This window comes from Eleginops maclovinus, chromosome 18 (assembly GCF_036324505.1).
Source record: "Eleginops maclovinus isolate JMC-PN-2008 ecotype Puerto Natales chromosome 18, JC_Emac_rtc_rv5, whole genome shotgun sequence".
NCBI classification, from domain to species: domain Eukaryota; kingdom Metazoa; phylum Chordata; class Actinopteri; order Perciformes; family Eleginopidae; genus Eleginops; species Eleginops maclovinus.
Genome location: NC_086366.1, coordinates 24,120,877 through 24,137,244, shown reverse-complemented (window position 1 = coordinate 24,137,244; position 16,368 = coordinate 24,120,877). Strand labels below are relative to the sequence as shown.

The following is a 16,368-nucleotide window of genomic DNA, read 5'->3' as shown; positions in this document are numbered from 1 at the left end:
TTCTTTGTGGCATCTGGGGACCGAAGGGACTCTGTGATTTTTAAAACATGTTGGCTGCTTTGTAACTGTGAAGCAAGCTTATCATGCCCCTAGTATTTCTTAGGAGCCCCCCACTACCTTAATATTTACTATTATTCGTGTTTAAAAATAATTACAGTTGTATGCAACTATGACACCATTTGGGGAATTGTTTCAGAACTATTCAGGGTGGTTGTCTTTTTAAACAATACATTTTCGAGGATTAATGACTGTACGAATAGAAGTTAACTAGCTATTTACAGAAGGGCACTGAGTTTTGCACTATGAACATCAGGAAAAACATATTAAAAAGTGGCTGTTAGATGCAAGTTCCCTGAGCGAAGGTAGGAATGCAGAACCAAGTGTTGAATGAGATAACGTTTGGACAGGAGTTCAAAAATCCTGGCGAAAATCCCGCTTACCAGGTTAGCCTCAAAACATATTTCACACCTCGAACAAAAAGAAAGTTATGCCAATACCGGACATTCATGCGCGATTCACTTGATGCTTTGTTAAGGTGTTCCAAAAGCACAAGCCAAAATTATCGAAGCAATTGGGAGGAATTCGCACAATGTCATTCTGTATTACATGTTTGACAGCAACAAAATCATGACAAGAGTTATCGAGCCCATGAAAGCTGTTAAAGATTCTAAACACAATAAGATCCTTTACAGATGAATGCCACAGCGGAAGTCTGCTTGAGCCATCCAAATTTCAGGACGCTTACACGTTCCAAACATGACAAGCTTTTACAGTTTAAAAAAATGTAATGATTCAAGAATCCAAATTTCCTCAATTAGTGCATTGCTTTCATAGCAAGACATCTAGTGTTGATAATGACATGTATTCAACTCTACATTGAAACAGCAAAATAGTGAGAGAGGATATTCAAATAAAATAAAAGTTGTACTATGGGCTGATGACAACATGTTGGACAATCAAATCTGGCAAAAGATTGAGTAAAGGCCAATTACGGCCCGAGGAAAAGGAGCTATGTCTTTTCCCTTAAAAATTGATGAGGTTGACAATTTGTCTGCAAAGTTACATAAAATGCAAAAAAATGAAACTGTTCCTGTGCAACATGGGCTTTCCTTCATGGTGCTCCGTGCAACAGAGGAGGGATGGCTATTCTGGCAGGTTATGGAGGTGGGGCCAGTATGGGCACTGCGTGGGGGGGAAATTCAGGTGGGTGTGCTCCTGCGGAGGGCTTCCCAACTGTGGCAGTTTGGGTGGTTGTGTGAAGGTTGGGGTGTGGCGGTGGTAGGCATGTGTAGTGAACTGGGCAGGCTAGGGTTTTCGGCTGTTATGCACTGTGATGCTGATAACGAACTGAGGCAGTCCCTTGAGTAATGCCCTGGTGGAGCAGCGCCGTGCCCCCACAACCTCCCATCAGCATCTCAATAGATGCTGGAGCTGTCGCCTTACAGTGCACGACAGTCGGCTGGCCTCCCTAGGCGAGCTGTCAATGCGTCTGTATTCCTATGGAGCACTGGCACCAGCACTTCCGTGAGCATCAGAAGACCGCACAAAAGATGCAGAGGAGGGCCAAATTTCAAGGCTTGCTCTCTAAGTTGTGCTCCATCAACTTTGTGAAAAATCTTGCTCTGATGGCTGATGTCCTGATGGAACTGAAGAATCTCTCTGAGATACTTCAGAACAGGGGGATCACTCTGCCAAAAGCTCATGACATCATGCTAACATACACCAAGAGGATAGGAAGCCTTATCACATACCCAGGACAGCATGCAGTTGAGGCAAGTCAGGCCGAGAAAGACATGAAATTCAAGGAAGAAGATTTAAAAGTCGGCAGGTCCCCCATCATTGATGCATCAAAGTTCATCCAAGCAGTGGCAGACAGTTTGAATGAGATGCTCTTCACAACCACAGCCAACAGAGCACAGGCCAGTGTTGCAGCTCAAAGAAAAGAAAGTTACACCACACTGATGAACCAAATGGCAGCCCTTGACCCAAAGAAATGGGATCATGCCAATCCCAGACATGGAGAGGATGAGGTGAGGGCTTTGTGTCATACTCTACATGTAAATGAGAAAACAACACACCTTGGATTTGTTGAATATAAGGCAAGTGGGGGGAGAAGCATTCCAAGCAACATGAAAAAGTTGTGCATAGCAGTAGACACCCTCTCAGCAAGTAATGCAGACTGTGAGAGGGGGTTCAGCGCGATGAACAATATCATTACTGAGTACAGGAGCAAACTGACGACCAAAAATGCTGCAAACCTTCTCTTCATCAGTACAGTTGGCCCCCCAACCAACCAGTGGAATCCTTTGCCATGTGAAGACCTGGCTTGCCAAAGGGAGAAGAGCAGCACATTCCACATCTGGCATGACTCGCCAGCACCCTGAAGAGGACAACTACTTCAGCCCTGTTTGGAATTTGTTTTAAATATTTTGTTTGGATGGAGGGAATCCACCATTTTGCATGTTATGTGGCATGGCTCACCAGCACCCTGAAGATGACAACTAGGCCTACTTGGATTTTTTATATATATTTTTTTGTTTCTACCATTTTGTATTTTTCAGTCAAGTTACTAATCTGGAATGTGTTTTTAATATGTTTGGATGGAGGGAATCCACCATTTTGAATTGTTCATGTGGCATGGCTCACCAGCACCCTGAAGAAGACAACTAGGCCTACTTTGATTTTTTAAAATATTTTTTTTAGTTTTTTCCATCATTTTGCATTTTTCAGTCCAGTTCCAAATGTACTGAAAATAAAGTGCTCACAGTAAAATATTTACAAACTGAAATATTTTGTAATGTCATTTTTTCACATAGAACACTTAGGTAGGCCCACAAGAACGTGAAGTAGTTAAGAATACCCCCCCCCCCCGGGTAAGACGGAGTTAAAAAATAATACAGTGAGTGACACACCGGACATTGTAGCACCTGTAAGAAATGAAAACTACTTTCACCCCTGGCAAAGAGAGATAGCGCAGTCAACATACTTGTTAATGTTTGGGTTTGGGTAAAGTAGCAAGTATTTTCGAGTCAAAAGGGGCAAGTCCAAGTCCAAATGCGAGTCACTGATGTTAAAGTCCATGTCAAAGTGCAAGTCCTTTTAGATTTTGTCAAGTCAAGTCTCAAGTCATCAAATTCATGACTCGAGTCTGACTCGAGTCCAAGTCATGTTACTCGAGTCCACAACTCTGGTTTTGTAGCACATCTTAGGTCAATGTCAGTTGATAGCCATAATTGGTGCTTCTCCTTGAGAAGCCATACATTGTTGAGAATGCACTTTCATGCCATCTTAGTGGTATTATATCACCTACACCCGAGGATTTCCTACAAATTGGTATGAGCGAAAAACCTGGCTAGCAGGCTGTGAAGTAGCCAACACAGTCTTCTGCTTTCCCTGCCTACTTTTTCACCCTGAAGGTGACACGGCAGACAGCAATGCTTGGATGTCGACTGGTGTAACAGATATGCAGCATCTATCGGAAAAAAATAAAGAAACATGAGCTGTCGAAGATCCGCATGGATAGCTGCTTGAGATTTTCGTCTTTTGGGAGGGTGAACATTGCAACTCAACTGGATGAGGGATACAGGCTAGCTGTTCGTCGCCTCAATGATGAGGTGAGCACGAACCCTCACGTCCTCAACCGGCTTGTCCAGTGTGTGAAATTCTGCGGGGTGTCAGAGCTAGCTTTGCGAGGCAAAGATGAAACTGAGGGCTCCACCAACCCTGGCATTTTCTAGGACTGGTCGACTTCGTGGCACAGTTAGATGAAGTTTTTGATGAGCATCTAAAACACGCTGTTCAAGGGCACATCTAAGACTGTCCGAAACGAGCTACTGGAGTGTATGCTAGAGGGGAAATATTTCTGTTGTGCCATCTGGTGGACACAAGAGGGATCTCTGTCTGAGTTAATCATCTAACAACACATTGATATGGTCTTGCTTAATGTACCTGTTGAATGGGTCACCTTAATCATTATCAGAATGCCCCCTGAGATTTTTTTCAGGAGCCGCCACTACATTATAGTATTACTATTTTGGTGATTATATAAAATAAAAATAATAGTTGATGCATGAGGTTATATTTCCATTACTTTTCCAACACTTTGGGAAAGAATTTTGTTTCCATAACTTTTCCAGGTGGAATTAGTCTTTTTAAATTCAATGACTTTTCCAGGATTTTAATGACTGTACGAACCTCTAGCAGCCTTTACTTAGCGTTTTTCACATGAAGTCGTGCAACTGTGTATAGTTCGTTTATAGCACTATGTTAGCTATTCATTTCTGGCTATTCCATTTATAATTCTACTATTACAAAAGTGGTGTTAATATGAAGGGATTATCCCACTGAAGCTAACATGTAGGTATCATACACATGTGTTTGTCAACGATACATCTTTGACATGATTCCAAAATCCATTGGGAAAATCCCATTGCTCTCTTCAGGGTCAGCCTACAAAAATATTTCACACCTGAACAGAAATAGAAAGTTCCAGAGCACTGATACCGGACATCTCCATGCGCGTTTCACTTGATGCTTCAGTTAAGGTGTTCCAAAAGCAAACAAGCCAAAAAATTACAGCGAACACAAATCTGTTGAGATTGTTCTTAGAAAATCTTTCTGTATTTACATGTTTGAACAGACAAGCAAGAACAGACAAAGAGTGCTTATATACAGAGCTGCACAAGATGTTAAAATGAGTGCTAAAACAATACAGTATTTACAGATGAACTACAGCGGAAAGTACAGACTAAGAACGAGCTTTATCACAAAACTTCTGGTACTCTACACAGTATCACAAATTCCATGAACTGTACAGTTAAAAACCAAAAAATGGTAAATGTACAAGAAATCCAATGTTTCTCCAATTGAGAGGCATTGAACTATATATATTTACATTATATATACATATTATAGTGTATAAGCATGTATGGTTTCATACATATATAGCTACCTATGGTGCAAAAGCAGCAAAATAAATCAGAATGTATGGAATTCAATACTACAAAATAAAAGGTTTTGTACTAAATGGGCTGACTGACAAAATAATGTTACACCATAAATGACCAATATACTGGCAAAAGAAAGATTGAGCGTAAATAAAGCTCAAAGTCCTAACGGCCTGAAGTGAATAGAGGGTTACTGGTCAGTCATTCAAAAAAAGGAAGAGATTGTCAATAATACTTCAAGTCATGCAAAGATATAAACCATTAAAAATGAAAAAAATAAACTTTTCCCTGTTGACCAACCAGCTGTGCAGCTTTCCCTTCATTGTGACTCGGCAGGTGCAAAACAAAAAGGAGGGAGGGAAGGACTTCCTGTGCAGGTTATGGAATAGAGTTGGGGCGCAGTATGGGCACTTGGTGGGGTGGGGCAGTCTCAGTGTCGGTGTCATCCTGGCTGGACGGGCTGCTCACTGTGGCAGTGTTGGGTGGTGGTGGTGTGAAGGTGGTGGTGGTGGTGGCGGTGCTGGTACTGCTGCTGCTAGTGAAACTGGCCGCAGGCGTGGGCTGCTCTTCTTTGGGCTGCTTACTGGCGAACTCTGTGATGCTGAAGACGAACTGGAGGCAGCCTAGTTTGATGTAGCTGCCGTGGTGGAGCAGCGCCGTGCCCTCCCACCCCGCCCCGCTGCCTCCAATCAGGCTGGAGCTGCTCGCCTTACAGCTGCACGACAGCTCGCCGCCGCCCTGAGGCTGGCTGCTCATCACTCCTCCGACCGGAAACAAACCCACCACGGAGCTGGGACCCTCGTCCTCCTCGCGTTTCTTACTGCGACCTGCACCAGAACACAGGGAGACGATTGGAAACGGGCTTCCCAACACAGACTGGGACATGCAGATATGCAGGAAACTACAGCAGCAGTTCCCTCTGCATAGTACAGCTAGCTTGGCTAGTACAACCTCAATAAAGCAGAGCAGGAAATAGTCCTAAAACTCAAAGATGAGCATTTTGGCACTTCTAGTTAGCTTGTCTGAAAGTCAATTGCTTTTCTGAATGGGATTTTCGTTGGATTCCCAAAATAAGGTGTTCTTTTAAAGGTCTCCTATCATGCAACAATTTCAACAATATATTGTAGGGCAATAGATACAAAACTTGTCTGAAGTGTTTTGCTCAAATACCAAACAGATCACCCATTGTAGCATGCCTCATACCCCTCTATGTCAGCCCTGTTCCTGAAGTGCTGATTCTGTGACTGTCACTTTAAATCTGAGCTGACCTGAAGCTGACCACGCCCCTTTGGAGCGAAAGCAGCTCACTCTCCTCTGTGAACGTTTTCTACTGGGAGAAGATACTCAGCTAAACGCTGCCGTGATTAAACCCCAAATTGTGTTCCAAACCACATCCAGCATTATTTCTGAAACACTTCTCAGTGGTTACCACTAGAACAGAGACATTATATGTATTATATATACAACAACTCTAAGTCCCTCCTGCAGACATCCTGCTGAATACACAGACACACAGAGGTGCTGCGGAGGGGATTCAGCTAGCGACTGCATATTGCGGACGATAGGTTGGGACATGTGGACGGGACGTTGCCAGGAGTTCAATGTAAAGCCAGCCCACATTTCGGTTATGACATTTATGTATAACAGACATCAAAAAGTTCATTTTGCATAATAGGGGGCCTTTAAAATAACCCCCTTTCACAAGATATATGTGGGCAAACTATCTGGTTAAAAACTGAAGCTGCTGTGTGTATAAATACAGCAACAAGTGACTAGAATTCTAAACTTCCTCACCCCAGAACATTAGCGCCTTTAGCTTAGCGGTGTTGAGCTGAAATCATGCGGCTGTAGTTTGTTTATAACATTAGGTCAGCTGTTTGCTGCTGGCATTTGCAACAACTATTTTCAAGAAATCAAAGAATAAAAAACTGAACAACACGTGTAAGTATACCACATGCGTTTACCGCAGATCTTATTTATTGCTAATTCAATGCTAAAACCGATGACTTTTACTCAAGGGAACCCTTTCAATGCTGACTACACCACTGTCCCTCCTGGATTGGATATAAATGTAGCACCCAGATGATACTGCTAAGTAACCGACCAAATAATAGTGTAAGCATCCTCACCTCTTTCCCAAAAGCCTGGTGGCTTGCCAAAGTATACAAACTACAAACACCTGGGAGAGCTTTCACTATTTGAGAATGTTGAAACGAGGTCTACGTACGTATGATGCCTTGCACTTTTGCCACCAGCCCGCTGGGTGGAGACGGCGAAGCCTTCTCAGAGAAGTCACACGAGTACAGTACGTTGTCCACCGTGGTGCCGTGCTCGCTGTAGTTGAGCAGCTCATAGTGCTTGGTATTCTACAAAGGAAAACACACACAATATACCGTGTCTAATAGTACCGTAAATGGAGATTTATGTACAGTACGCTAAAGCACAAGCTCTTACCTCGTCATAGAAAATACACGCATGCTTCCCCGATATGTAGTTGCAATGCCCGTAGTTGGTAAGGCACACATCCATGTCAGCACCTTAAAAAAACATCAGGAAGGTTACAAAATACATTCTTCAAGTCTTGCCAACTTCATATTAATTAAATTGACGGTTGATTTTCCCGTAGTCTTTGTTAAACCTCGTCAAACTGTCCCAATGTCACCCTTGGGCTGAACCGTTGGTGACTCATAAAAATGTGCAAGCTGTAACCAGTAATCCTTATCTCAAATAGGTTTCACACGCCCGAAAGCAAAACGTTGGGAACCCGTGATCAAAATACAGCCTTTAACTAACTTTACTTGATCAAATATGTGGACATTGGAAAAATTCCACAAAGAAAGTAGAAAAGGAGCCATCACTTGAGGCCTGTTTCCTGTATTTTGTGCTATAGACACGGTACAGTTGGTATCAAAGTTCTAGGTCTGGACCTGCTCGAAATAAAAAGGATCCTGAGATAACTTGTCTGATGCAGTAACAAGAAAAACTGAGTAACGTCTTACCTGATCCTATGTATAACGTCCTATAGCACATGCTGACAGCTCCTCCTTTTCCCATGAGAGGGTAGAACACCGCTCGGGCCTGCACTTTCTTCTGGCCTGATGGGGAGACGTTCATAAATACTGTCAAAAACTGCACTTAACACTCTGATCATCAAGAGGTGAGATTTGAAACACACATTATATTTAAAATGTCAGAGGTTTGCGGTTTACCTTCGGGGCAGGGTGATGGGGTTTTGGGGGCAGCGCTGATGGCTGGGGGAGGCGGAGTGCTGGGCACTTTGGGGGGGAAGAGCTGCTGGATCCTCTGCCAGGCCAGGAGCTTGATCATCTCTGTGTCCAGTTTGTCCAGCTCAATCCCTACACCACACACACACACGATCATTAGAGGGTACTTCTACTGTCTTATCATGACATTTACACAGTATCACACGATTTAGCCGTTTTATTTTCATGACAGAGTTGCACACAAAATGTCAACAGCTGAAACTTAAACGTGAAGCGCCTGACCAGTTTGAAATCTCAGCACTTACCTCTTTCCTCATCCTTTCCATCTTTCATGCAGCTGGACAGCAGTGAGCCCATCAGGCCGGCAGCAGCCTTGATGTCTGCAGAAGAGAAACAGTGTGCTGTCAAACATCTGACCCTGATGTGGCTGCATGGGAACTTTAGGGTCAGAACCCTCTATCTATCCCAGCAGAATTTCGTGACAGTTGCTCCATTATGGAAAAGATCAAAGTAAAACTAAAAAAACATTTGTTATGAAGGGCAATAAAACATGGGATAAATTACAGATATTTCTATAAACATACGTTTTGGTGTTCATAATCTACTACAACATGTTTATATTTTAAAAGTGTATATATAGCAAGGTATACAGTGGTGTTTTTGTATTATTAAGATATTAGTTGCAACGTTTAAAGGGGTTTGGCTGCCTCACTGCTCTGCATCACACTGTGAAATTGCAGCCAGTAACCACAAGAGGTAGCTGTTAGGCTATGGTACATTCTGCCATAATGTTGCAAGGAAAAAGTTGCGAGTGAACATTAAATGCAGACATGTTTAAACACTAAAAAGCTGCAGAAATGACGACAGCCTTTGAACATGGCTCAGAAAAATAGGAGTTTGAATATGTCCAGGGACAACAGATTAACTGAAGAGCCTCTTGGCTAACTGGTGCATTTACATCAAGGATTATTAATTAATACGGGCACTGTCCATGTTAAAAACATGTTTACAAAAAATAATAATAATAATAGTATCAATAATTAACTAACAACTTAAATCAGGGGTGTCAAGCACACAGCCCGCGAGCCAAAACCGGCCCGCCAGAGGGTCCAATCCGGCCCGCAGAATCACTTTTAGGAAGACTGTAGTTTTCAAAACGTTTATGTATACACATTTACCTTTAAGAGGCAGGGGGATAACTTCACTTTCTTCCTTAATAGTTCAGGTGGTCAGGACATATGTATAAATGAATGTTAAATAATTCAATTTGTAAAACGTTAGTTCATAAAATCCAAACATTTCCAGCATCTACTTTTTCAAACAAAGCAAGGGGAAACATTTGGTGTTCTTGTTATTTATAGGTTGTTATGCTTCGATTTTAGTTGCCCGGCCCATTTGAGGTAAAATTTGACTGCATATGGCCCCTGAACTAAAATGAGTTTGACACCCCTGACTTAAATGTTATAATTTCAAACTTTTATCAGTAGTTATTATCAAATCTAAAGAGGTCGCTGTTGTTTTAGTTTTATATTATGCAGACTAAATCGTGAAATCAATGAATGAACACCTCTTAAGTTGTGGTAAATAGTAAAGGCTACAATAATGTTGTTGTTTATTGTTATGATTGCTCGAGGGCCCAATCAGCAGAAGCCTACTGTACCTGGAGTCGGCGATGTAAACCCCAGTTTGGTTGGCTCCTGGCTGACTTTAGGCGGTGCGTCGGTGCTGGTGATGGAGTAGGTGGGTTTCTGGTCGCTCTTGGTACACTCCCCATGCGGCGGCTCCACCTGGCTCCTGTGGTTCTGCTGGACGCTGTGGGGCCATATCGTCAGGGCAGTGGGGGCGGTTTTCTGAGCACAGGCCACCGTAGTGCCCTGAGGTTCCTGTTTGACCGTCTCTGTTCCTATGTGGTTCACCAGCCCATGGGAAGGGGTCCTGTCTGGGGGGGTTGCGCCGGGCTTCAGTCTATGCTGCAGCTCAGCCTGCCTGCAGGAGTCTGAGCTGCTGATACAGTCTAAAGGTCCGTTAGCTTTGGGAGGCTCTGCTAGAGGCCCATTGGCTTTCCTACAGTTCTGACATGGTTTCATGCCACATTTGCAGACCCCCGGCTCTAATAGAGAGGCCCCCTGGGGGTCACTGGATGTACCGCAGGTTTTAGAGCAGGGGGCTGGGGAAGGAGTCCTTCCATGGGTTTTCATGTCCTCTGGAGTAACGCGGGATTGGGCCTTTTGCTCAGAAGCCCACTCTGCTGACGGTGTTGCTGATGACAGGCTGGATGTCACGGACAGAGCCTTCTGCTTTATAGATAAGTGTCGCATGATGCTGCACTGGAGGGCTATGACATCCTGAAGCCACTGTTCAACAAAGCAGAAAACCATGTGTTAAAACAGCAATATCCTGTTAAAGCTAATATGATGCATCTGGTTTACCATCCTTCTTCTGAAGAGTGTGTGTTGGTAAGAAAAAGGAATCACTCTTTTTAAAAATGTCAACTTGGTAATTCCCTTGTTGCCGAGGAGCTGTTATCTGTATAAACAGAGCGCTAACATGGATGCTATAAAAACTACATCATGGTAGCACGACCACATCAACACCGCTAAGCTAAAGGCAGTTAATGTTAGGTATGATGGCGTTTAGCAGTCCCATTTAGTCACTTTCAATGACACATTGACGCCTCAGACATGTGTGGGGTATTTACTAATGTTGTGGAACAAAACTTTAAAATATCTTAAGTTTGCATTAACCACAGACTCATTTCAGACAACTAAACAAGTCCAAACATGGTTGATCTCGAGACCAGGAAGGGCTAAAAGGCTAACTCATTCCTGCAGCTCTCTATAAGCAGTGATGATCTACCCGCAAATTACTTTGGATCAGGCCAAACTCTTTGATTCACCAGGTCACTTATTATTACCAAAACTATTAACAGTTTATTTATTACTTATTTATTTTACAGAGAATACAACATACAAGCTGTTGTTAAGGGTGACTGATTCAAAATGACACATTGTTTTGTAGTCTGCTTACCTCCTGTTGCTCAGCCTCTGAGGTGAGGTGCTTTGAGCTCTGATGGGCAGGCACACCGCTACAGACCAGCTCCAACTGACGCACACCAGCAGGAAGCAGCATGGGGGGTGGGTTCTGGTACTGGGACTTGATGGCATCTGGCACCTAAATGCAAACATCTGAGTTAATCTTTGCCGAATTATTAGTTAATCCATTACTTGATTATACACTTTTGGCTTGTTTTAGCAATTCAGACAAACAAAAAAATGATTTGGAATTTAACTTACACACCTAGAGAAGCTCTAAAGAGGCTCAACACTGGGCCTGACCAATTAAATACTTTTTTTTAGAGTAAACCACAGGAGCAATAACGTTTGTTTAAAGACAAATGTGTCAAACTACTATCCTGATGGTGGTCCCTTTTACACGTGTTACCCCCTCTCTATCATTCCATTTTAAAGTCTCTTTTTCTTATTAACTCTAAACTGGCCTGGAAACTTAACCAAAAATATATACATAAAATGTAATGCAAATATTGTAATTTCCACCCAAATTATGATTAATAATTTCATTAACAGTCAAAAATAATCACAATTTGATATTTAACTAAATATTTAGCCCTGATCTACAGCCTTACGATACCTTGAAGGTCTTCTTGTTGTGCTGGTGGGTTGTGCGCCGGTTGGGTGCGTTCTGTCGATGGACTCTACGCAGGAAGTCCAACTTGACGGCGTGCTGCGACATCCTGTCCTGGAAATGGTCGAAGAGCTGACAGCGATTGGAGAGACTCAGGTTCCTCTGATTCAGCTGAAATAGAAAAAAAAGTATCATTAAGCTGCACCATCTTGGCTGAGACGGAAAAAAAGAAAAAAAGAAAACAACAACGTGGCAGAGACAGAGTTGGTTATGCTCTGAGCCGAGACCGTGCCTCCTTACCACTAAGTGCTCAACGTGGTTTGGACACATCCATTTCCCAGCAGGTAAAGCTGTAAGTGGGGGATCGAGACAGTCCATGTGGAACAGAAGAGGACAGTAGTCACACTGGACCAGTGGAGCTATCCTGCAACTCCTGTGTAAGGAAATACAAGAAAATAAGACCCAGATATTAAACATTTAGAGTATCTTCGTAGAACACTGCAATGCGGTACCAACCTGTTGCATGAAAAGCAGACTTTAACTGGTAAAGGGACCAGACCATTGGGATCCAGTTCATGCTGAGGCCTCCTGAATGGCTTCCCTAGAAGCTCCTCTTTTCTTCTCCGTTTACTGCTGCCTAGAAATCCAAATCACGTAGGATCATTAAAGACACAACCCAGATACGCAGGACACATTATTAAAGAAGGAGCAATACTCTTTTTTAAATATACTTTCAATAACTTGCCTCACTTTAGTTTTTTTTTCTGTACTTTTACAAATTCCCAAAGACTTTTAAAGCCTTGCTAGACCTCTGGCTTGAATCCAATCCCATGAAAATAAAATACAAAAATATGCTAATTCCAATTCAATTCCAAATGTCATTCCTTCAACAAAACTGAGATTTTTCAATGATGCCAGATTTTGTCCTTTCTAAATAAAGGACCAGGATTACTGCTCTTTTTAATGCTCCATTTGCCAGGTATATTTTATATACAAAAACCACAATAAAATATATTACATCTTGAATATTTGTTGAAATAAAAACAGTATAACAGTTTAGGACCTCTTCATGGCTGACTGACCTGGCAGTGCAGTGGTGCAGGTCAGCTCGCTGGGCAACTGGAACTGCGTAGGGTTTCTCTCCATGGCTGCTGCTATTAGCAGCTGAAAGGGCCTCTTGAGGAGGCGTGGCGTTGGAGCCGATAGCGTAGCACCCTCATGCTCTGAGCCCTGAACTTCATCCTCAGGCTCCGCTGCCTCTTCCTCCCCGTCGTTCTGCTCTTCCGAAGGTGTTGGGGTGGACGAAGTGTTAGAGGTGGGCGTTCCTGGCCGACTGCTTGGCCTGCTACTGGTCCTGCGCTCCAAGAGGCGTACCTGGGCCACTCGTAGACCAGGCCCTGCTGCTCCGGCCCCTGGGGGCAGGCCGTCGAGCCGCAGTGGGCCAGCATTGAGCTCCAGCTCCACGGCCGGGGACAAAGAGCGCTTGGATGAGGACTTCTCTGGTAGGCCATTGGTCTGTTCCAACTTTTGCTCTCGCTTCTGATGGAAACAAAAACCCAGAACAAATGACATATTAATCGGTCTATGCAGATTAAAACATATACTTTCCTTACATTTTGCCCATCACACTGGAGGAGGATTGGCCGTGTAACAGAGTGGTGCAGTGATGTTATATTTTTGTAGCCATTCTAACATTGACTTTTAGATGAGGAAACTCATAAGTGCTATAATGCCAACTCATTTTCGGGTTTAGGAAGCATTTCTCTACCTCTCTATAGAAAAAGACCTGACACTCACCTTTTTGCGAACATTGCAGCGGTGACACATCCATTCTCCGGGGGGAAGCATTTCTTCACTTAGAGGTGGGTTGCTGTGATAAAATAAAACTTGATAATCAGGGAATATGTTCATAATGAATGCAGGCAACTTAAAGAACATTATCATTTAATATCCATGTATGCAGACATGATAGTGTCACAATTATGGTCAGTGACTTGATAGGAACGCACACTAGATCTCTGAAACGCTAAAACCACAAAGCAGGAAACCTCTTTCTTGTAAGTGTCATGCTTAGACCAACTAAGGACTAAAAAACAATGCTGTCATGGTTAATGTGCCATGTGTTACCACAACAATGATAAGTGAAGGAGGGCACTGTCCTGATTCATTTATAACAACAAGGAATTATTTGAGGCCAATACTATAATCTACAGCCTAGAATCGTAGGAAAATGCATCAAACGTTACCTTATGCAATACAATCTTAAAGATAATACACAATACAAGCAATGTGCAGGGATAAGGGACAACTACAACTTCCTATTCAAAGACCTGACCATATATGGATAAAACGTTGCAGTTTGGTCGTTTCGAAGTGGCAGTCTGAACTCAACTCTTCCAAATGCCAGAGTTAAAATAATCAAGCATATGTTTAACGGGGAGCGAAGCACAGCCGATCGGTGAAATGCTGCTATGGTCTTTGTTACATGTCCACAACAACACTGCATTGGTGCTAACACCATCTCAGAAAATGGCTACAATTCCGCCAGTGCTTTATAAATGAACCCTTTTCTCCCAACGCTGAATTATAAAAGGTTTGTAAGATGGCGGTGGAATCGAAAAAAAAGAGCAGGGAGGTCGCCATATTGTAAACAGAGGCAGTTGCGCCTCCATTTTTAGCAGCAGCGGCTCCACTGGCTGCAGCCACGACAGGAGGGGAGGACCGACTGCAAGCTTATTCTGGCCACTGTCACAAACACACAGACTACACCACTTTCTTTTAAACGTCTTCTGATTGACAATACCGACAATAATTATGCTTACAATACAGCATGCGACTGAACGCTTCAACACATCTAAGCAAACACACCATAACTAACCGTACACGTTGTTGCCTTTAGGTATTCTGGAAATTGTCTCCTTAAGAGACGTTAAAATATACATAGAAGTGGTGGTGAATTCTGTGAGTTCTCAATTCTCAGAGAGACACAGTGAATAAAATCACACATACAAAGGGCTAAACAAAGCTCGCTACCGCCCTCCTCGGTTCAGTTGAATGGGAGAGTACAGTGAGAATATGGGGTAACTACCATAAAACAGTGGATATGTGCAGAACAATACCGCTGTGTAAAATCTCTTCGAGGCCAGACATTCATTCACAAGTGAAGAGTACCAGTATCATGTTTCGGAAGTGCCAACAACAGCTAACTTCATTTAGGAAGCAGCGCCCGCTGAAGTTAGCATTCGGCATCTAAGTTTTGCATGCAGCTAACGCAGCTTCACAGTTGCAATCCCTTGACTGTTTTACACTTAGCGTGCATGCATTACGTGTCCCTTTATGTTCTTTTTCTCAACTAAATGTAACCTACCAGCATTGGAGGTGGAAGGCTGCAGGGCAGTGGTCACAGCACAGCAAGTCTCCCCCTTCCCGGCAGCTGTCGCAGGTGTCGTGGTTGGTTGCCCTGCCGCTCCTCCGGACGTCTCTCACCAACTTCCGACTCCTCTTCTCTACCTCATCGGACTTCGGGGGCGCCAGCAGTGTTTGGATTTGCTGTAAAAGTTGCTCAACACTTTAGTATAAAATCACGACTTACAGACCGAATGCTTGTTTAAAGAGGGGCAAAATATGCAGCTTTGAGCGATCATGCTAAGCTTTGGGAGAGCGGTAACGTTTACTTGTGGCCTCCATTACCAACCCCAACTACTGAGTTAGCTGACCGAAGAAATGCTTGACAGCAGGCTATGGAGTTCTGGTGACAACGACAATTAATATGAAAGAAAGGACATGAACACATTAGAAATAAAGGAATAGTTATCTCTATTAGGCCTTTGAGCAGAGAAACCTCACCTCCATTAAGCCCCCAGAGGTATCCAAATCGTACACAATCGTCGGGGTCTCCATTTTGTCCCACATTCATCCAGGTGCAGACGGTGCAAAAGGATATTTGCGATTAAAAAAATGCCTACCAAGCACACAAGAATGAGAGTAAATCCCGCAGTAAACGTATTTTCCAAATGTGTTTGCCCAGAGGATCGCTAGCCAAACGATGCTTGCTATCGTTAGCTGGCTAAAGGAGCTAACTACGAAGGCAAGACGGTAACCAGTCAAGGTTGTGAAAGCTAGCGGTCTCACTAGCTAGCGTTGTGGCCCAAAAAAGACAACGAAATCCACGATAATCGTGTAATTGAATTACTAACTTTTTAGCACAACTTTTTATGAGCGGCGCCGAACCCGCCCACAGTATTTTATACAAGTAGATCGTTGCTGTTAGCTACCAAATCCATCTGCGGCCTAGCTGGCCAGCCATGATTCTTGTTTCTGCTCCTGCAAAAGGGAGCCCTGTAAATCTGCAAACCCCTCCGCTCCCATTGTCAATAGAAGATGTAAACTACAAAATAAAGAATGAAATCCGGCGTGCCAAGGTCCAGTGCAAGGTTCCCAAAAGTGTTCGGAATGTATAATCCTCAGATCGAGTATGTGGAGATGCAAATTTGGTTGATGTTATTGTTGTGAAAAAGGCTGTGCATCTATACTGGCTGCTAGCAACATCCTCTACC

The 16,368-nt window shown here is 43.2% G+C and overlaps 1 protein-coding gene across 2 annotated transcripts; it reads right to left on the bottom strand.

Moving 5' to 3' along the window:
• Nucleotides 1–4,592: 4,592 nt before the first annotated feature.
• On the bottom strand, nucleotides 4,593–16,368 carry phf12b (PHD finger protein 12b). 2 transcript variants are annotated; one of them, XM_063907716.1, is made up of 16 exons: nucleotides 15,659–16,368; nucleotides 15,180–15,361; nucleotides 13,610–13,682; nucleotides 12,895–13,351; nucleotides 12,329–12,449; nucleotides 12,113–12,245; nucleotides 11,819–11,983; nucleotides 11,198–11,341; nucleotides 9,831–10,524; nucleotides 8,476–8,550; nucleotides 8,156–8,302; nucleotides 7,946–8,041; nucleotides 7,401–7,483; nucleotides 7,174–7,312; nucleotides 5,647–5,773; nucleotides 4,593–5,564 (listed from the first exon to the last, which is right to left on the bottom strand). In XM_063907716.1, exons 1-16 carry the CDS (start codon nucleotides 15,722–15,724, stop codon nucleotides 5,411–5,413), a joined length of 2,856 nt encoding a protein of 951 aa, XP_063763786.1. In that variant the 5' UTR covers nucleotides 15,725–16,368; the 3' UTR covers nucleotides 4,593–5,410. The 2 variants fall into 2 exon arrangements, with proteins under 2 accessions (XP_063763786.1, XP_063763785.1); XM_063907715.1 differs by having other exon boundaries at nucleotides 4,593–5,773.

Coding starts and splice junctions, on each gene's coding strand:
- phf12b (XM_063907715.1), bottom strand. CDS start 15,724: ATGTGGGACAAAATGGAGACCCCGACGATTGTGTACGATTTGGATACC. Junction 12,246..12,328: donor GTCTGCTTTTCATGCAACAG/GTTGGTACCGCA, acceptor TTCCTTACACAG/GAGTTGCAGGATAGCTCCAC. Junction 8,303..8,475: donor TGGAAAGGATGAGGAAAGAG/GTAAGTGCTGAG, acceptor TGTGTGGTGTAG/GGATTGAGCTGGACAAACTG.